General features: G+C 43.7%; 1 protein-coding gene across 3 annotated transcripts in view; it reads left to right on the top strand.

Moving 5' to 3' along the window:
* Positions 1-21,748, top strand: part of CHCHD3 (coiled-coil-helix-coiled-coil-helix domain containing 3) — a 147,333-nt gene that overhangs the window by 86,306 nt on the left and 39,279 nt on the right. Inside the window, exons 5-6 of one of the 3 annotated variants that reach the window (XM_071424192.1) lie at positions 910-924; positions 1,803-1,886. In XM_071424192.1, coding sequence (XP_071280293.1) covers positions 910-924; positions 1,803-1,886 — 99 coding nt within the window. The remainder of the gene's footprint in view (positions 1-909; positions 925-1,802; positions 1,887-21,748) is intronic. The other 2 variants (XM_071424193.1, XM_071424194.1) reach the window with 2 other exon arrangements.

Here is a 21,748-nt window from a genome sequence, read left to right as displayed (position 1 = left end):
TTAGAGGTGGAATAAGAGATGTGGAAAATGAGATCTGGAATGTTAGATATGGAATGTGAGATATGGAATATTAGATCTGGAATGTTCAATCTGGAATGTGAGATATGGAATATTTGCTACGGAATGTAAGATAGGAAATATTAGATATGGAATGTTAGATCTGGAATATGAGATTTAGAATATTAGATATGGAATTTGAGATCTAGAAAATGAGATATATAATATGAGATATGAAATACGAGCTATGGAATATTAGATCTGGAATGTGAGATCTGGAATATGAGGTGTTCTGGCACAAGTTTCCAGAGAAACTTGTCTGTCCCTGGATCCCTGGAAGTGTCCAAGGCCAGGTTGGACAGGACTTGGAGCAGCCTGGGATGGTGGAAGGTGTTGGGGTTGGAATGAGATGATTTTTCAGGTCCCTTCCAACCCAAACCATTCCATGAATCCATATTTGGGAGAGGATGGCTTGGGGGGACACAAAACCTGCAGTGAATTTTAGAGGTTCTATAACCGCTGGATCTGGGGCGTCATCAGAGATTGTCTGTAGGGAGAAACAAACTGTGACCAATACGGAACATGGGAATTTGGCTGTGGAATAATTCATGGGATGAGCTCTGGAAAAGCTGTAATTAATGAGGCAAGGCTGATTTAAATGCTGGGGGACAGGGCACGTGCTCCATGGAATTCTGAGAGGCTGGCAGACAACAGAGTTTAATTCATCCAAAATATGTTTTTTTTAGAATATTCTTGAGGAAGTTGCACAAAAAAACCCAGCAATTTCCAAGTAGTTTTCTGCATTTTTCCAGATACACCTGAAATGCATGTGGTGGAGTTTTTTTGCATTCTTTCTGTTCACGATGATAAAATAAATTTAATTTGAATTTTAACATTTTTTACATGCTTCAGGACATAGAAGCAAAGGTAAGGAATTGAATGAGGAAACAAGGGAAAATCCAAACTTTTTAATGTATTCCTTGGGTGTTTGCTAAAAAACCCAAAAGATTTGTCTTGACAAAGGGAATCAAATCTTGTATCTGTACAATCTGTGGTGTAATTGTTGTAATGACCTTTATTAGATGATTATTAGTCACTAAGATATTTTATTAAAAAATGCTGAACCTGGAAAGTATTTGCACTGATAATTTAGGTGTTAAATCCTTCCTAGCTTGTTAAAAATCACTGGTCTGCTATTTACACTGCAGGACTTAGAGCTTTATATATATTTAACAAATTCCTCTGTGCATGTGTGCTTTTAAAATGTATTTTCTGATTTTTAATGAGTCCCCTTAATCCTGGAAAATGGGAAATACTGCAGATGAAAAGCCAAAAACATCAATTTGCTGGGAGCAGTATCTCTTAAAAGAACACTCAGGTCATACTGGGATTGAAAAGATAAATATTTTAAATTATTCTGTATTATTTTAGATTATTGGACATGGGAGTGATCCCGTGGTATTAGTGAATACTTCAACCACTCTGGGAGTTTCCAGAGGAGTGATTCCTAATTAAACAGAACAGGAGAGTTTTGGATGCACTTTTTAGCAAATATATAAAAGGATTTTGTTTTCCCAAATATCCACCTGTTTAGAATTAGGTTTTATTAAATTCAGAAGTGATTTGCCAAGTTAATTCAAATTAAAACCAAAAATAAATCCCAGCCTGGTGCATTCTGGTGATGGTTCCAAATCCATTTGGGCAAACTCGGGCAGAGCTGTTGAGGAGGGGAGGAAAAAGCCCAGAACTATGGATAATATCCTTAATATTTTCAATATTTTTATTATTCTGTTCCTTTTTTTTAGGCCAGGCAGCTGGAAGAGAAGGACAGGGAGCTGAAGAAACACGATGCTTACTACAAAGAGCAGCTGGCTCGGCTGGAAGAGAGGGTAAAACCTTTTTTTTCCCCTTTAATGAACATTTTTCCCCTTTTTTTTTCCCTTTCTGTTCATTTCTGCTCCTGGTTATATTTACAAGATGACTTTTTTAAGGAGAGAAAGATTAAAATTCTGGCCAGAAGGGTTATTTTTGTATTGCTGCTGCTGTTTCTGGCTTAATATTGACAAGGTGGAAGGTTTGATGGGAGAATATTTGTTTTCTTTCCTAACAAAGTTCTCACATTTGCCGTGGGATTTCATCTGTCATGGTAATTACAGACAGAAAAATGAAATAATGAGGTTATTTTATCCCAACGCTGATGAAGAGCCAGTGGAAATGAAGAAGTGTCACCAAGTAAAATAATTTAAATTAAAATAACAACAAAAAAAAAAGTGAAGTGTGAAGGGACATTGCGAATTTCTGCTTTCAGTGGGTGGAATTAGTGATTCCTCCATCAGTACATGGAGAGTTTAATTTTAATTCCAAGTTTATGCCGTGTTTAAAAGGCACTTCTGTGTCTTTATCTCATCACAGACTTGAAATTAAACTGTAGAGAGCAGCTTGGGAAGCTGTGGGACTTGCTTACAGTGGCTTAACATATTGCTGTTAACATTCCTATTCTTTACAGGGTATTATTTTATAGGATGTTAATTTCAAATAATTACTGCTGTCATCATTTCCTGGCTCCCAGGTTGGTTGTAACCTCCAGCCTGAATACATTTGCCTCCTTTACCCCTCTGCCTTCTTCCTGAGCTTATCTATTGGTGATTAATTCCGATTTTTTTGTGTTAGTTGGTTGTGAAAATTGCTAACAAGATTCATATTCATTGATACAGCTTAGCAGGCCAGAAGAAAACTCCTTGTTTTTCTGGATTAGGAGGAAGAACATGTTGCATAAATTATCAGGGTGTGTAATTGGTCTTAATGAATATTTTAAATCAAGGGTACATCCGATAGCGTGTCGGTGTTTTGTCCTCTCTTTGTGAAGATGACATTAATGAAGTCCCATGTTCTTGGCAATGAAAAAGAGCTTGAAAGGATGAGGGAAAATCACTTTAATGATTCTAAATCGGTGCATTATTTAAACATATATTAAAAATATTTAATATATTTTAATTAAAAATTAAGATCCTGCATTAAAAAACTTCACAGGACACTTTCCTTTTTCTCCCATAACTGGCTTGGTGTTAGAGGAAAAACCTTCAGTGGGATTTTATCCAAACTGGATTTTTCTGGGGTCTTAGTGTGGAATAATTCATGGCAAAGGGTGTCTGATAAACCATGGGTCTCGGACAGCTTTTTCTTTCACCTTTTTTTACCTTTTACATCTTTTTTGGTGTTTTTCTTGGTCATTTTTCACATTCATGTAGGTCAGTGGCAGAGTGATTTCACTTGCTCCTGTTGGTGAAGACTCCAGTGTGTGTAAATACATTTTTGTGCTGTGCAAGGGAGATAATGAACTTTAAATAACTTCATTTGAGTTCTGCTGGAGTGCCACCCCCAGGGAATGTGAAATAGGAAATTCTGCCATCTCTTGGTTTCTCTGCTTGGTTTGGAAATCCCTGAATTCTTGTTTTATACCATGGGTGATGTTTGCTCTGCATTCAGAGTGGAGTTTCTGTGCTTCCAAGCCTTCTCTTTTCATTCTGACTCCTATTTGTGAGGTAAAATCCTCTGCTTTTCCAAGTTGTCATCCACTTTGTCATCAAGGTAAATTTTCATCTCTCTCCTACACAAAAAAAGTGCTGTTCCAGCTCTGAGAGGGGTGAATTCTGTGTTCCAAATCTGACTTGGAATTTCTTCAGAGAGGTGGAGATTTCAGAGTGAAAACCTGGACAAGCAGAGGGGTCAGAGCTCCTGCAATTCCACCTTCCCTCATGGGCTCACCTGGGAGCCTCTGTGCTGGGAATTTTGAAAATTGGGATGGAAATAGGTGTGGAAATGACAGAGCATGGAAAGAGGCTGGTTTGTTGTTCCTGAACTCGTCCTGATTTCAGTGGAAGGTGCACAGAGACAGAGCATGGGCTGCTCAGCGGAATTGGAATTTCGGAACAGGAGGTGGGGTGGGAGCAAGTGGAGCTCGGAGAATTCGTGTCAGGATGAAGAAATGTTCAATCTGAGTCTGTCACCTGTGACAAAGAATGCTAATTACAATCTCAGATCATTCCCACATCAAATAAGCACACTTTAAAAACACTTCAGTTATGCCTGTGTGGTATTTCTGGCTGTTGCATCATGGAGTGTCAGAGCTCATCTCGATGATTAATTGGCTTTTTGATTATTTAGCCTTTTCAATTAGAAGCATCATATTTGTGTTCTTCAGTGCTGCTGAAAAAACAATGCAGACGTTGATAATAAAGGGAGATGACAACAGAACAGATTAGTGTCAGCACAGTGTGCTCCTTATGGAGAAAATTATCCATATTCAGTGCCAGATGAAGCCTGTCAATTATAAAATATTTCAGTGACTGAGGGAAGATGCTCAACCTTTACAGGGTATTAATACAGGACAAAATAACTGTGCACAAGTGACAGCTGTGATAGTAAAACATCAACAATTCTATTCTCAGGGGGAATAACTGTTCATAAATTTGGTTTATGTGCTAAAAATCTTTTGATACTTCCCCAAAACCCAGCAATTCCCCGACCAGCTGCCAGTGTTTCTAGGTCAAAGATAGCACATAAGCTATTAGTTATTACATGCTCCACAGCAGCAGAGCAGGAGCAGAGAGTTGAACAAAGCAGTTAAAGAACAACCTTGCCCTGCTCTGCATCTGACTGGGGTGTGCAGCTGTGATTTAGGTGCTCACACGTGGGGCTTGGAAGGGAATTTGTCTCTGTTTTTCATTGTCCACCCACAGGAGGAAAGTGGTTCTTGACTGCAGTAAAACCCAGACATAAAACAGTGCTGAAGTCACTGAGTTTTTGTGCCCCACACTGTGTTAATTATTTTACTTACAAGGTCAAGGTCCTGCACAGGGGTCAGGGCAGTCTGTTGGGAAGGATGAAAGTTTGACAAGAAGGTCTCACAGATATGGATGCTTAGCAGAAAGATTTTTAAATGTAGAGTCCGATGAAGGAATAGAGATGGAAGCAAGTTTTGATATAGAAGAAAAGAATTGCTGAGCCAGTCTCACTGGATAACCAAGGAGGCAAAGGGTGTGTTAGTTAGAAGGGGTTTTATGGCTTAGAGCAAAGGATAAACCCACCCCAAACAAGAAGATGTTTTTACCAAGCACAAAGAGAGAGCACAGGCAAACAAGTCAGCAAATGGTGCAAGTAGGAAAAAAGTCTCAGAATTTTTCACTGCAAGAAAACTGAAAAACAACTTCTAGCTTAAACTGTAATGCACTAACTTGGAGTGATTGGAGAACAGTGACATGAATATGGTAATTACAGTAGTTATGACAGGCTGTAGATAACAGTTCAGGTATAGATGGGTTCTACTGCATGAAGATGCTCAGCAAAGAAAAGTCTATAATGCACTGTAACCAAAACCAAAGGGTCTGCAGGCCTGCCTGTGGCTGGAGCTGACAGCTGTGGGCACAGCTCTGTCACCCACAGCCCTGGGCTGCTGTGACACCTTGAATACAATAAACTGCATTTTGTATACAATAAACTGCATTTTGGAGAGCCCCTGGAGGCCCACATCTCTCATTCAGGCTCTTATAGCAGTCCAAGCACAAATCCAGGCTGAGGGGAGAAAAGGATGGAGAGCAGCCCTGGGGGAAGGACTTGGGGACTTTGGTGAAGGAGAAGCTGGACATGCCCTGGCCATGGGCATTGGGACCCAGAACCCCCTGTGGGCAGCATGGGAGGGGGGGATTCTGTCCCTGTGCCCCTCTCAGGTGAGACCCCCACCTGCAGAGCTGCCCCAGCCCTGGGGACAACAGCAGCAGCACCTGGAGCTGCTGGAGAGAGCCCAGAGGAACCCATGGAGCTGCTGCAGGGCTGGAGCCAGGCTGGGAGAGCTGGGAATGTTCCCCTGGAGAAGGGAAGGCTCCAGGGAGAGCTTCCAGCACATTGCAGGCCTGCAGGGGCTCCAGGAGAGCTGCAGAGGGACTGGGGCCAAGGCCTGCAGGGACAGCACCCAGGGAATGGCTCCCAGTGCCAGAGGGCAGCCAGGGATGGGATCTTGGCAATGAGGAATTCCTGGCTGGGCTGGAATTGCCAGAGCAGCTGGGGCTGCCCCTGCATCCCTGGCAGTGCCCAAGGCCAGGCTGGACACTGGGGCTGGAGCAGCCTGGGACGGTGGGAGGTGTCCCTGCCATGGCAGGGGTGGCACTGAGTGATCCTGGTGGTCTTTTCTAACCCAAGCTATTCTGTGACTCTCTAAGGAGAAAATTTTTTTTTTTTTTTGAATAAAGAGTGAAATCAGAGCCCTTTTTCAAGGGAGGCCATTCCTACCCTGTGTGGCACATGCATCTCTGTCTGTCCTTACTCATGCACTTCCCTGTAGCTGAGGCTGTTCCATTTCTGGTGTTTATAGGGAAAATTGTTGATATCTTCACTTGCTTGTGTGGCATTCACATTTTCTGGAAAAATCCCTTTGCCCAGGATTCTTCTCCTGGGAAGCTGAGAAGCCTCAGAGAAAAAGGAAAACAATGTTATCTGATTTGCTTCTCCTGTGTTTTGCTGCTTTGGAATGTGGTTGGAGATTGTTTATCCAACAGGTGATTGTTTCATTGGTTTCATGGGAATTGTTTTCCCTCTTTGGCCAATCAGTGCCAAGCTGTGTTGGGACTCTGGAAGGAGTCAGGAGTTTTCATTATTATCTTTTAACCTTCTGTCTGTATCCTTTCTCTATTCTTTAGTATAGTTTAGTTTAGCATTCTTTCATATAATATAGTATCATAAAATAATAAATGAGCCTTGTGAGAACATGGAGTCAGATTCATCATTCCTTCTTATGTCTGGGGGCAACCCAAATTCAATACTCTTTGCCCTCTAATTCCAGTGGAGAGGTGCAGTATTTTTGCCTGGTTTCAGTGCCAGTCCCAGTGTCCATAGACTTTATTCATAACCAGCTCTACATCTCCAGTGGCCCCTTTGCTGTGCAGCTTCCATTCCCCATCATCCCTGGCAAACAATCTCCATGCAGAGCAGCTGCCATCCCCGCTTTCCTTCACCCCTTTGCTTTTTGCTTTACAACATTTTTTATGAAGGGCACACGACCCTCTCCTGCTTCTTGCTGTAGTTTTGGCATCACACAGACACTCAGTGAGCTGTGTGTGCTCCTGCTCTGCCTCTGAGACTGATGGGACTCCCCAGTTCCAATTTCCTCCAGCAAACCCAGCTATTTTCATGTTGCACTGCTTCCTAATGCTAATATGCATCATTAGGAGAATCCTGCCCCAAGTCATGGGAGCAGAAGGAAATTAATTTTAATACCCTGCTGTATGACACAACTGCTTAGTTTATCAGTGTGAATGAGCAAGATATGGATCCCCATATTAATCATAATATTTTCCACTGGAGCCAAATTTCTGTGCTCCTAGAAATACTTTTAAGTGTTGAGCAGTTTGGTGTGAAGGTGGTTTTGGGGTGAGGTAATAGGATTATCCTGGAGCAGCAATCTGAGGGGTGGCTGAGGGAGCTGGGAAAGGGGCTCAGACTGGAGAAAAGGGAGCTCAGCCTGGAAAAAAGGGGCTGAGCCTGGAGCAAAGGAGGCTCAGGGGGCCCTTGTGGCTCTGCACAAGTCCCTGCCAGGAGGGCACAGCCGGGGGGGTCGGGCTGTGCTCCAGGGAACAGGGACAGGAGCAGAGGGAACGGCCTCAGGATGGGCCAGGGGAAGTGTGGAAATTGGGAAATTCCTGTCCTAAAAGGGCTCTCCAGCCCTGGCAGAGGTGGAGTTCCAATCCCTGCAGGGATTTAGACAACTTGAAGATGTGACACTTGGGGACATGGCTTGCTAGTAGCCTTGATGATCTCAGAGGGCTTTTCCAACCTGAACAATTCCACAATTCTGCCATTCTGTGGGAATTTGGAGGTTTCAGTGTTACCTTGGATTCAGCACACATTTAACAGCCTAGGACTCACTGCTCTGACAGTCTCAGCCATTCCACAGCCCCCACACAGCCTTGTGGTGACTTTTGTGTGGGGACACTCGTGCCCCACAGAGGGCTCAGTGCCAGATCCCAGCCTGGGAATGCAGACATTCAGTTCAGGAAATGTTGATCCACTTCTCTGCACCCGTTTTTCCCCTGCCTTAAACGTTGAGGAAGGATTTGCAAATCCCAAGCTCTGCACTTAATTTGGGGATTCTGCTTTCCATAGAGGCTGTCAAGGAGCATTAACCTTAAGGTAAGATGAGCACACAGAGCACAAAGCTCTGAGCTGATGGCACATTCTATCCCAGGTGTTAAATGGTATTATCCATCCTGCTTGCTACAGTAAATAGGATTTTGCTATTATGATGTGTCAGGATTTTCAGAGAAATCAAATTTACTAGACACTAAACTGCCATCCTCACTGCTGAGCAGCTTTATTCTGGGATCTTGTATTCATCCTAATCCTGTTGGTAGGAAATGCTTATACCAATTGTGTGGGGAAATTATAACTTAATGATCTCTTCCTTTTTCTATTCAAGGCTTAGTATGGCCCAACATGCTCTGCAGTGATAGCCCCAGTGCTGAGCTGAGGAGCTGATCTGCAGCTTCCCAGCCAGGAATTGGCTTTTGCTCATCAGCACAAGTGCTCAGGTGCCAGCAATGCCAGCCCCACATTTGTTGAGATGCTTCAGAGCCTTGTTTACCTTTTCAGATCTCAACAACTCAATACTCAGAAGCTGTTTGCTGGGCTTTTTGTAAAGTGGAGTTTGCAAGATGGAGATAACAGAGGGGGGACTGGTACACAGCAGGATAATAACCACAAACACTTTCATTCCCTACAAGGTAATTTAGCAATTTAAAGGGTTTTATTTTTTCACTTCTATTTGTGTTCAGTCATCAGTGTGTTTACTCTTTGTGATCTCACGTGGCTGTAGCAGGGAGAATTCCATGAGCAGAGGATGATTCTACTCTCACCTCTCAGAGTGTTTGGAAGTCTGTGTTTGCCAGAGCAAACACATTTACTCTCCCCACATTTGTGTGCATTCCTTCACACGTTCCAAAGCCAACTAGCAGGGATGTAGGTGCATGTTTGGAGACTTGAGGCTGCATCCAGCCAAGTAGGAAATTATTTTGGCTGATGAGCACTTAGGGAAGAGGCAGGGACAGCTCAACAAACCTGGTGTTCTCGTTCCCATGAAAGCATGGAATTACTCCAATATTCCCTAAATATGCGTGGTTTGAAAGAAAATAGGTCCATCATTCCCACTCTGCTCCTATTTTTGAGATTCTCTTGGTATTAGTTTCCTGTTTCTGTTTGCCTGGCTCTATTTCCCTTTCTGTATCAAATAAATAAATGTATATATGCACCCACACACACAGAGTCAATACTTTAACTCTATTTCCAAGCACTTTTCCAATAGAAGCAATAAAATACATTACAGCTTCCATGTGATGAATTCCACTGACTGCCATATCATCTCATTGTTAATGAATTGTGTTATTTCTGTGAAGTTAGTGGGGCCTTTTCCTTTTTAAATGGATATTCAGCTGCCACTGTGACTTCTTGCAGCTCTCCCAAATCGCTGCAGTGGGAGACCTGAGGAGAAAATCAAGATATATTAATTTCTCATTTTGTGCTTGGGCCAAGAGACTTTTCTATGTCTCAGCTCATGTGCTGCACCAGGGAGATAAAAGTAGGAGTTCATCAGACTTTCCCAGTGCTTTGTATTTTCCACATTGCTCCTGAAAAACCACCCTTTTTAGCACTGACCAGAACGTAATGTTTTTGTCAGTTTAGCATAATAAAGCTGTCAACCCAACCAGTGATCTTGCCAACATTAGAAAATTCCTCTTTTCAGATTTCATTCTGTTTGGGGGACAGAGCTTTTGTTGAATTGCTTCTTGCCTGGCAGGTTGAGATTAGGAAACTTGCTACCAATTACAATATCTGAAACCTCCACCTGATTGACAGCCCGGGCTGGAGTGTTGGATTTAATGCTCTGCCTCCATATCTTGCCCAGTCACAATCATTATTCTGAACAATTGGGTCTCAGCCTTGATTTCCTTTTTTTCCTCCTCATAATCTTCTATTTACCCTTTCTGACTAAGTAGCTAAGATGTTTATTATTAAACACACACCTCAGACATGCATTTTTCCCCCTAGTGCACCAAAAATGCAGAGTTTCATGTTTGCCATGAAAAATACCTGCTTCAGTCTCATCTTTCACTATCACATATCCAATCAATAGCAAGGCTGAAATGCTGCTTAATAACAAAATGAGGAGTTGTTCCACGCTGAATAGCAGCTATTGATGTTTCCCTAAATGTTTGTATATAGATTATTTTGCATTATGTATGTGTATCTATAGAGAACAAAAAACCCCTGTGATAACCAATATTCCAGGATTTTTCCTGCTGTGCACTAAGATACCTGATCATTTTAACATGGAACCACAGTTTCATACAGGTTGTTGCAGTTTTTTATTGTGCCAGCATGTGCAAAAAAAAAAAAAAAAAAAAAAAGGTTCAGAAAGACTTCTGGTTATTCTGTAGTTTCAATTCAGGGAAAAAGATGACTTAATTCCATGTTTTTATTTTGGAACAATTAGCACAAGTCCAAGGAGTGATGGTATCTGGATGGAAACTGATAACTCAGAGCCATGGAGCTGGGATGTGTTTATAGAATCACAGATTAATTTGGGTTGGAAGGCACCTAAAAGCTCATCCAGCTCCACCCCCTGCCATGTGCAGGGACACCTTCCACTGTCCCAGGGTGCTCCAAATCATCTAGGAATGCCTAACCTGGACAAGAGAAGGCTCCAGGGAGAGCTTCCAGCACATTGCAGGCCTGCAGGGGCTCCAGGAGAGCTGCAGAGGGGCTGGGGCCAAGGCCTGCAGGGACAGCACCCAGGGAATGGCTCCCAGTGCCAGAGGGCAGCCAGGGATGGGATCTTGGCAATGAGGAATTCCTGGCTGGGCTGGAATTGCCAGAGCAGCTGGGGCTGCCCCTGCATCCCTGCAATGTCCAAGGCCAGGCTGGACACTGGGGCTTGGAGCAGCCTGGGATGATGAAATCCCAGTAAAGCCAAGTTTATCCAGCACCTGTCACTTTTTGAGTCAAAATTCCAGCATTTCCTCAGCCCCCTTGGTGATTGTGGGTGTTTTTTTGAGTGTAGCTTCATCTGAGCTTTTCCCTTATCCTCCTTCAAGAGCAAAAAAAGCTGTCACGAGAGGGAAACGTTTAAAACAGGCAAAAAGGACCAAACGGAAGGAATTTTTTGAATGTTAAAAGCTGTGTTTATCGCTTTACATAGGATATGGCAAAATGTTTTAACATATGGGGAGTTAATGAATAAGCAGCTTTTGCTTCACCCTGCTCTGTTCTCTCCTCCCACCATCTTCCCATCACAAGCTGAAGTTTGGGAACAAATACTGTGCTAAGTTAATGTTGGATTAAAGAAACCCTCAGGGAGGATTTCTTAATTGAGGTAACATAATTAGAAATGATTACAACTCTAAATTGAAGTGACCATTCCCCTGTGCTGGCCCTGCTGAGGGACCTCAGATCAGAGGGGCCGGAGCGGGTCCAGGGAAGGGAACAGAGCTGGGAGGAAGGGTCTGGAGAACCAGGAGAGGCTGAAGGAGCTGGGAAAGGTCTGGAGAACCAGGAGGGGCTGAGGGAGCTGGGAAGGGTCTGGAGAACCAGGAGAGGCTGAGGGAGCTGGGAAGGGTCTGGAGAGCCAGGAGGGGCTGAGGGAGCTGGGAAGGGTCTGGAGAATCAGGAGGGGCTGAGGGAGCTGGGAAGGGTCTGGAGAACCAGGAGGGGCTGAGGGAGCTGGGAAGGGTCTGGAGAACCAGGAGGGGCTGAGGGAGCTGGGAAGGGGCTGGAGAACCAGGAGGGGCTGAGGGAGCTGGGAAGGGTCTGGAGAACCAGGAGGGGCTGAGGGAGCTGGGCAGGGGCTGAGCCTGGAGCAAAGGAGGCTCAGGGGGCCCTTGTGGCTCTGCACAAGTCCCTGCCAGGAGGGCACAGCCGGGGGGGTCGGGCTGTGCTCCAGGGAACAGGGACAGGAGCAGAGGGAACGGCCTCAGGCTGGGTCAGGGCAGCCTCAGGGGGCATTTTGGGGAAATTCCTTCCCAAAAAGGGCTGCCCAACCTGGCAGAGGTGGAGTCCCCATCCCTGGAAGGATTTAAAGCCCAGTGGATGTGGCACTTGGGGACATGGGGCAGTGGTGGCCTTGGAATGGTTGGACTCAATGACTTCAGAGGGGTTTTCCCACCTTAATGGTTTTATGATTAGAGGAAAACAGTCCCTTTTTGCCTGAGCATTAGATAGTAATTATTCTCATCAGAAAGCAATAATGTTTATGAGAAATTATGCTTTTTTTTTAAATTGTAAATAGTCCTGCAAACCCAATGGCTGAAATCATGGAATCATAGGAACACTCTTCCTTTATTACAGGAAGACTCGCTGCCTTCATTTTCACTGCTGTCACTCTGAGTGATATTTTAATTTTTCCTGCCCCGAAAAATAGTCCAGTCCCATAACTGATGGACAAATTAAAGAATCCCCAGGAAATGCTGCTCAGAGTTTCTGTTTGCCAGCACAATAAATGCAGAAGGCAATAAATGTCCTCTTACATCAAGAGGAGGCGGGTAATGAGTAAATGATGGGAAAAGGGATTTTGAAAATAAATGATCAATCCACTCTAAGTTGAAAAACAATTTATTAATAGCTTGGCCTTCAGTGAGAGAGAGGGATCTGTGCAGCCAGAGGAGCTGGAGATGGACCACTGACACCTGGCAGCAGGAGATTTTTGGGAAGTCCATTTAGGTTTATGAACAATAAGCTGTGATTTAAACCAGCTTTTTCCATATGAATTTTGCTGGTTCACTGTTGTGTTACAGGAAAAAAAGAGATTTAATTTTTGTTTCTGTAATTTAAGCACAGAGGATGCTGGCTTTGGGGAGAGCTTTGTGTAAAAGATGCAGCTTTTACAATGCCTGCGTGTAGGGGGATAGAACATAAGTAAATAAAGGTGGTATAGAAAGTAATTTTACCCCCTAAAGAGTTGCAGCTGGGTTAATTATTAAGGATGAGGAGCAGGCCTGATGTTAACAGGCCACACCTGTAGCCAATCAGAAGAGTGTTATAAAAGAGTGGATTGGATGGTTGAGGGGAGCTGGAGTCTGTTGGCTGCTATGAGGATGAGTCAGTGCCTAGAGGAGATGCCTACAAGAACCATCAAGGAGGTACAAAACTCTGGCAATATGGAACCCTTGCATTGTAGTGAGAACAAATGGTGACCCTGACGTGATTTGGGAGAAATGACCCTGTGGATTTGAGACTAAACTATATGACCCCGTGGATTTGGGGAAACGGGATTTGACTATATAACCCTTTGGATGTAGGGAAAAGGACTTGAATACTAAACTATTGGTAAAATACATCAATTGCAGCCATTCATATTTGTTCAATATGAGTATAAAAGCTTTTGACGATAAGTACTTTGTAAACTGAGAAAAGCTTCAAAACTGAACCAACATTTAGAAATATATATATTTGTACTATAATATATTGTCTGAACATCTATATAACTATTGGTTCTGAATGAAATGTGTGAATATGTCATAATGTTAATTTATTTAAATATGTACTTCTAGAAATGCTGCAACTCTGTAATTAAAAAGGGGGAATTGTAGGGGGATACAGTATGGGTAAATGAAGGTGTTATAGAAAGTAATTTTACCCCCTAAAGAGTTGCAGCTGGGGTAATTATTAAGGATTAGGAGCAGGCCTGATGTTAACAGGTCACACCTGTAGCCAATCAGAAGAGTGTTATAAAAGAGTGGATTGGATGGTTGAGAGGAACTGGAGTCAGTTGGCTGCTGTGAGGATGAGGAAGAGTCAGTGTCTAGAGGAGATGCCTACAAGAAACATCAAGGAGGTACAAAACTCTGGCAATATGGAACCCTTGCAGTGTAGTGACAACAGAACTTGTGCAATATAATGACAACACTGAGGAATTTTGGGCTCTGCACCACATCCTGCTCTGGGTTTATCATTTTTTCACCTCATTTTGTTGTGCTTTTCATGTGCAGAGGCCAAACCCTGCTCAGGAGTGGCTGTGTCCAGTGACAACATCCTTTAAATCAGGGAGAGTCTGGCCACAGTGAGAGCTGAACCAAAATCCTGGGATTGTGGTGCAGAGACAAGAGAGCTGCACCAGCTCTTTCTGACATTGTTTGTGACACAGATCCTGCCTTTGGCCAGGCTTGGCCACAGGAATGAAAGTGTAAATAAAGTTTTTTTTTTTTACCTTGAGAATTCACTACAAAAAGCAAAATTCTGTGTTTTTCTGTGTTCTGTGAAACTCCCTTGAAACTTAAACAAGGAATTTAAAACTGGGAGAAGGAACTGTCATTAAAGATGATCAGAGGGAGTTGTAGGAAGAAAATAGGAGAGAAGAGAGAAAATCAGAGTAATGGACTTGGTGACAAGCCTAGTGACAACTTTTTTGCAGCCAAATTTTTGCTTTAAAGAGCAAAACCAGTTGGTTTTGGGCACTGCAAGTTTCCTTTAAAATCTCTGATCCCCCATTCCTTCAGGAGAGGTGAGATGGCGTCAAGTTTCTATACTTGAGATCCTACTGGAAAAATAATGTGCCATTTTTACACTCATCCTTGCAAGGTGGAATTTTCTTCTCTTTTTTTATTCTGATTGAACTTTTTTCCACCCTCTTTGTGGCTTCTGTTTTTGGGTGTGAAATAGGCCCAGCTCTGCTCTGTTGGTCTTGGTTTTAATTGGGAATTTGCCACAGCAGAAGTGGCTGAACCCTCAGAGCTGGGGTTGGGGACAGAAATGACCCTTTGAAATTCAGAAATCCTGGTGCTGGTGGCATGTTCAGCCCCTTCAGTGTGTCAGGGAGGAATGAAAGTGCCCAGATCTCACTCCTTTGGAACCCAAAAGCATTTTCATACCTGAGAGCTGGGGCTGTTCAATGCAGCTCTATTCACATGCATATTGCTGGCCCTCTAAAGGCATTGCCTTTTGAAATGGAGGAGGATAATCATGTGTTTGAAATCAGGAGATGCTCTCCTGCCACTTTAGAAATCTTGATTTTTTTTTTTTTATTTTTTTCCCCTATGTCAGGAAGTTTAACCCTTTGCAGGCCAGAATCACTCGGGGAATTTGTGCACAGGGAAGCAGCAAAGCAGAGCTGTGGTAATTGGGAAGCAAATCCAAATGAACCCTGGCAGAGGAGTTCAAACATTTGTCTGATTCTCAGAAGAGAGTTATCATTGTTTTTAATGTCTTACTTTTTTCATATCTGGTACCACTTTAATCCAGTTCAGAGATTTTTTTTCCTGCAACAAAAATTGTCTATTTATTTATCAACTTAAAGCCCAAAGAAGATATTCTGTTTCCCACAGACTGAGACAATACTGCAGAATATTTTCTGTTGTTTGGTACCATATGTGTTTTTAAAAGCACTGCAGATCATTTTTGTTCCATGCCAGCTCTGATATCTGTTCATGCCAAGCTTCCTGTGGGTATCAGGAGTTCAGAGAATCGTGGAATCAGAATGGTTTGGGTTGGAAAAGACCTTAAAGCTCATCCAGTTCCAACCAAGGGACCCTTCCACCGTCCCAGGCTGCTCCAAGCCCTGTCCAGCCTGGCCTTGGACACTTCCAGGATCCAGGGGCAGCCACAGCTTTTCTGGGAATTCCATCCCAGGGCTTCGTGGAACTGCTTCTGTTTCATCCCTTGGGAAAGTCACCATTTTTTCACTTTTCTCACCATTTTTTCACTGCCTCACTTTCAGCAGGCAAGAGAAGAGCAATGGAACCATGCAGATACTGAGTGAATTCTCTGATAAATTCTGTACCAGGAGGCAGCACACAATTCATTATCCAGAGGCATCAGTTAAAATGTGCAATCTTTTCCTGTAACCGTTTTATTCAGCAACTTGTGAAGGCGTGATTTTCAATGGTTATTTACTCATTTCTGGCACTCCTTGTCTGCCATGTGTTCATCCTGCTTCCCTTTCTGGATCAGATTCCAGCTTTTAAGATGAGGAATTGTTGTTTTTCATATAGGGCAGCTCCTGTTTCACGTGGATTTGCTGTGCAGGGCAGTGAAACAGCAAAATGCAGCTTACAAAACTGAATATTGGGGACTTTTCTGGGTTGTACTGAAATAACTCCTGCATCAGTTTTCAGCAAATCCTGCTCTGTGGTGTTTGGGGCTGTGTTTGGGGCTGGATGTGTGTGTGGCTTTCTGGGATTACAACAATAATGGGAAGATTTTTCCCTCTTTTTTTCATTCCCATCTCCTGCTGGTTTTGGGTTTCTGGAGCTTTGCATTCAGCAGGTAAAGCTGGAAGAGGACACAATGAACCAAAACAAAACTTTTTGGAAGCTCTGGATTGCTTTGTTAAGAGGAAGAGGGGAGGGAATTCTGTCCCTGTGCCCCTCTCAGGTGAGACCCCACCTGCAGAGCTGCCCCAGCCCTGGGGACAACAGCAGCAGCACCTGGAGCTGCTGGAGAGAGCCCAGAGGAACCCATGGAGCTGCTCCAGGGCTGGAGCCAGGCTGGGAGAGCTGGGAATGTTCCCCTGGAGAAGGGAAGGCTCCAGGGAGAGCTTCCAGCACATTGCAGGCCTGCAGGGGCTCCAGGAGAGCTGCAGAGGGACTGGGGCCAAGGCCTGCAGGGACAGCACCCAGGGAATGGCTCCCAGTGCCAGAGGGCAGCCGGGGATGGGATCTTGGCAATGAGGAATTCCTGGCTGGGCTGGGATTGCCAGAGCAGCTGGGGCTGCCCCTGCATCCCTGGCAGTGCCCAAGGCCAGGCTGGACACTGGGGCTGGAGCAGCCTGGGACACTGGGAGGTGGCCCTGCCATGGATGGGGTGGAATGGGATGAGCTTTAAGGTCCCTCCCAACCCATCCTTTCACTCTTTAAAAAGAAAATCAGAGTTGTTTTGGAATGAAAGGAGAGCCCCAGTGTGAAATCAGAGCCTTTTTCAGGGAATGCCATTCCCTGTGTGCCAGAGCTCAGTCTGTCCTTACTCTGTCCTTACCCTGTAGCTGAAACTGTTCCATTTGCTGTCTTTAAATGATAACTGTTGATATATTTTCTCCCATCTCCCTCTAATTCCATGAATAGGTGCTGTATTTTTGACTTTACACTTCCAAATAATTCCTTGGCAGCCAAACACACCCTGAGAAACAAATCCAGCCCAGCCTGTGTTCATTGCACCTCTCCAACAGCTTCCATGAGCCTCCTTCCTTAGAAACTGAAGAGTTTCTGCTGCTCCTGTCACTGCATTTTTTAGAAACTTTCTTTAATTATATGTTTAAAATAATGTGCAGAATGCTGATGGTTTGAGAATCTCTTGTGGCTGAGCAGGCTGGAGTTTTTCAGTGGGATCTCAACTGAGCAAAACAAAACAATTCTGTGTATAGGTGAGATGAGTTATTGGATAATAGTAGAGGTTGGGCTTCCTTTTGTTAGAAACTGTGCAGAAATTGAGGTTTTTTAAAGGCCTTTTAAAAAGCAGTAAATGACCCTTTTAAATTCAAAAAACATCAGTGAATTTTTTGCTTTGAATTGTTGCCATGAACTGACAAGAGATTATTTCAGGTACTTGTAAAATTGAAAGAACTTCATGAAAAACTGAGAAATCCTTACAAGACCTGTGCTTTTATATTGGAAAATCAAGTGTAAAGTGCTGTGTGTGTTTGTACCATGCAGCATGTGGGATGTTTTTGAAGTGGGAGTTTTACCAGTGGTTGACAGAACAAGGATTTAGTGCCAGTGTTTGAGGGGATATTTGATGTCTTTTTCCTGCAGTAGTTGCTGCAATTAAAAGTTTGCAGACATTTGAACCTCCTTTTATGTGACTGAGTTTGCTGGCAGTGTTTTACTCCTCTTCTTGCCCAGGCTTAAAGAATTTGAAGACAAAATTACTGGGGAATTTCAGGGTGCAGGTGCCACAAATACAGTTCCTGCTGGAAGGAATTCCTGGCCCTGCACAGGACAACCCCAAAAATCCCACCCTGTGCCTGAGAGAGCTGTCCCTATGAGGTAATTCCAGATTTTACAGTAGCAAAAGGGATGTTTCTCCTGTAGCTGCCCAGATTAAACATGTGGGAGCTTTTGAGAGTCACTTTTGTACTTGGAGGGAGAAAAAGGAGAAAAAAAAATATTGATTATATCAAGTTCATCCTCAATGCTCTCATGCCTTATAAAGCAAAATACAAAAATCCAAATTTACAAGTATTTCCATATGTTATCAGCCAGCTGGGGAATCAATACAGAGATGGAATTTATCCAGCTGGACCTGTTGCTGTGAGGAGTGAAGGAGAATTGCAAATGAAGTGGTTGTGTTTGTGGCTTTTTGAAAGAACTACAGCGTGGAATCCTTCTCTCAGCTGGGAGGTGTTATTTGGGCATGGCACAAGTCTGGAACAGAGCATTTGTGGGTCTAAATTCTGGTGTTTTTGTAAATCTCAGAGTGGTTTGGTTTGGGAGGGACTTTAAAGCTCATTTCCATGGCAGGGACACCTTCCATTATCCCAGGGTGCTCCAAGCCCCATCCAACCTGGCCTGGGACACTTCCAGGGGTGAATCCCATCCTAAAAACAAATTCCAGGATGGATACAGGGGTTGGCAGACCTTTTATAACCCTACACAGGGAAATGTTGAATTCACAGATTGTACTCCAAGAAATGGTTGTGGTAGAGGGTCAGAGTGTGTGACACAAAGTGAGTTCACAAAAATAGCTGAATGTCTGTTCAGGGAAAAAGGGGAATGTCTGGAGAAATGCAGGTGTGCAGCACAATGGAACCCTTGGAATGGGAAAGAAAAATAAAAGTTACAGTAGAAAATAATCCAATCTGTAGGACAGAACATCCCCCAAACACCAGGGTGCTCCAAGCCCCATCTATCCTGGCCTGGGACACTTGCAGGGGTGAATTCCATCCTAGAAAACAAATCCCAGGATGGGTACAGGGGTTGGCAGACCTTTTGTAACCCTACACAGGAATTTCCTACAGGGAAATGTTGAATTCACAGATTTGACTCCAAGAAATGGCCGTGGTAGGGGGACACAAAGTGAATTCAGAAAAACAACTGAAAAGTCTGTTCAGGGAAAAAGGGGAATGTCTGGAGAAATGCAGGAGTGCAGCACAATGGAACCCTTGAAATGGGAAGGGAAAATTAAGGTTAGAGTGGGAAAAAAAGTCTGTTTGTAGGACAGAACATGCCCCAAATAGCTGTGGGATGGCTGAAATGCAGAATAACAGCTCTGGCTTCAATGATGCCCTGTGGGAGGGAGATGGAAATGGCCACTGGGAATAAACCAAACTCAGGAAGAATGCAGGAAAAAGGAGCCCAGGAAATGGTGGGAATCACCTTCAGAGGCCACAAAACCCAGTTACAGATGAGGAAGGTTTGTAGGAGTCTGTGTTTGAATTATTTGGCCTCGTGTGTCAGCCCGCTGTAGGAATTTGGTGGGTTTTGCCTCATTGAGAGCAATGCTGTGATTTTTAAACCTCCAGATCAATGTGCTTGGTGCTGATAATTCCACTGTGTCATGCTTTCATTTTCCTAGGTCCTGGATTGATTCTGAGCAGGTTTTTAGGGAGAGCCCAGCTGCCTTAGTTGTGGCTGCTTTTCCTTCAGGAGGCAGTTCCTGAGCTCAGTGGGTCTGCTGGGATCCACTCTGGGAAAAGCACTGCAAAATTCTCCCTTGCCCTTGATTTAAACATGCTCAGAGCTCGTTTCCTTTCTTGCTTCCCTAAATTTAAATTAATTAATTTCCCTAAATTAAATTTGAGCAGAGTTCTCCACCTAATCTGAGTGTAAAATGCAGTTTGCTTGGATTCAGGTGCTTATCACTCATCCAAACCAATACCTACATTATTTTTCAGCAGGGATTTTTTTATATCCTCAGCATTTTTGTTTGCTGATTCCTCCTCGCTGCTCTCACCTGGTGTTCAAAGCAGCTGCCAGAGACCATCCTTGAAGTCCTTTAGTTGCTTCAGCATCACCAAAACCTGATATGGATCCGTAGATTTTTACAGTTTGGCTTTTGTTGTAGCAGCATCAGCTGTCAGTCACTTGGTATCAGATTTTCTGCCTTTTCTTGTGGCTCTTTTCACTTGGATCTTGAACTTTGCACAATGAAAAACCTGCTCTCCATATTCACCCCCTCTTTGCTCTCCTGCTGATCCCGACCATCAAAATAGCACCTGACAGTGAGACCAAAATTCAGATTATTTGTGGCAGCAATGTTGAAAAAAGTTCATTGCTCTGACCAAATTAAAGTGGTTTTGAATATCAAACTCATCCTGTTTGGATGCTGCAGCTCATAATTCCACAAAATGAGAATTTGATAGGCTTGATCAAGCTGGTTCCTGAGGAAAGTTCCCACAAACACCAGCTCAAAAAAAAACACAGACAAAACTTTTTAAAGCAGCGAGAGAAACAGCAACGAGCCTGTGCCATGGCATTGTTTCCAGGGTTGTTGGATTGAGAGAGACAGAATATTTTAGGATTTTTTTTTTTCAGGAACTTTATTCATGGTCTGTCTCAGGCTGGCGTGCGAGTGTTATTTGTGCTTTTCAAAAAATGGTAATCTTGCACTCATTATGGCCTGAGGCAGCCAATCTCAGGCAGCAGTGATGGGGGAGATCTAATAAACACAGCTAAACCCAGCTCTTTTCCATTGATTTGAAAGAAGACAGAGCTAATCTGTGATTCTTTCTGTTGGGCTTCTGCCACAAGATGAATTTCACCTCCAGCTGCAGAGCAGATTGCACATCTACAAGCCAAAAGAGATTTTCACTCTGATAGCAGATCTGAATTTCCATATTTATGGAGTTGTTCTGACTGCAGGGGGCCTTGGGAGGTCCAAGCACTTGCTCAGAGCAGGTTGGTGAGGGCTTTGACAGGGGGATTTTTGGGGACCTCCAGGGCTGGAGATACCAAAACCTCTTATGATCCCTGTCCCTCAGCTATCCTTGGAGGAATTATCAAACTATTTTTTGACCAATTTCACGGGATCTCTGCCTCCAAAAACTGGCTAAAATGAGTTGGAAACAAGGGATGGTTAAAGGGATTTCCCCAGATCTTCGCTGACTTTGAGATTTCCCCTTAAAATCGTGGCTGCTGTAGGCCATGGAAGGGCTGCCCTGGACTCTGCTGAAGTTTTCCTAAAAGAGCTTCATGGATGACCTCAAATTGTCTTCCTTTGGGTCTGCAACACCTCAGGACTTGGAAGATTTGGAATGGAAGATTTCAACTGATCTGACTTTGTGCTGCTGTAGCAAAGCTGAGTGTTTGGGAATGATCCATGCAGAATGGACAGCTCTGTCCATGGAATAAAACACTTGGGATTGCCTGTTTTGTTCCAAAACACTTTGGAATTCCAAACACTTGGAAGTCACAGCCATTCCTGGATGGGACCCTGAGCAACCTGGGCTAGCAGGAGGTGTCCCACCCCATGGTAGGAGTTGGAACTGGATCATCTTGAAGGTCCCTTCCATCCCAAACCGTTCCAGGATTGTAGAATTTATGCTGATCCTGCTTTGCTTTGAGCTGTGGTTTCCTGTGATGTCATTTTTGTTTTGCATGGGTGGCCACTGGACCAGTATTGAAGCATTAATTCCATAAAAGCAACCAGCACCAGGAATTTAAAATCCTCATTCCTGTGCTGCTGTCTGCACCTGATGCCACCAACAGAAGGGAGTTCCCTGCTTAGATTTCTTGGGCATCACCCCTGGCAGCAGCAATTCCCATTCCTGTGTGCCTCAAAGATG

The sequence above is a fragment of the Agelaius tricolor genome, unplaced genomic scaffold (assembly GCF_023055355.1).
Source record: "Agelaius tricolor isolate 1412-34295 unplaced genomic scaffold, bAgeTri1.0.p SCAF_3, whole genome shotgun sequence".
Classification (NCBI taxonomy): Eukaryota; Metazoa; Chordata; class Aves; order Passeriformes; family Icteridae; genus Agelaius; species Agelaius tricolor.
The sequence above is the reverse complement of the archived record's forward strand: the minus strand, read 5'-3'. Positions and strand labels throughout refer to the sequence as shown.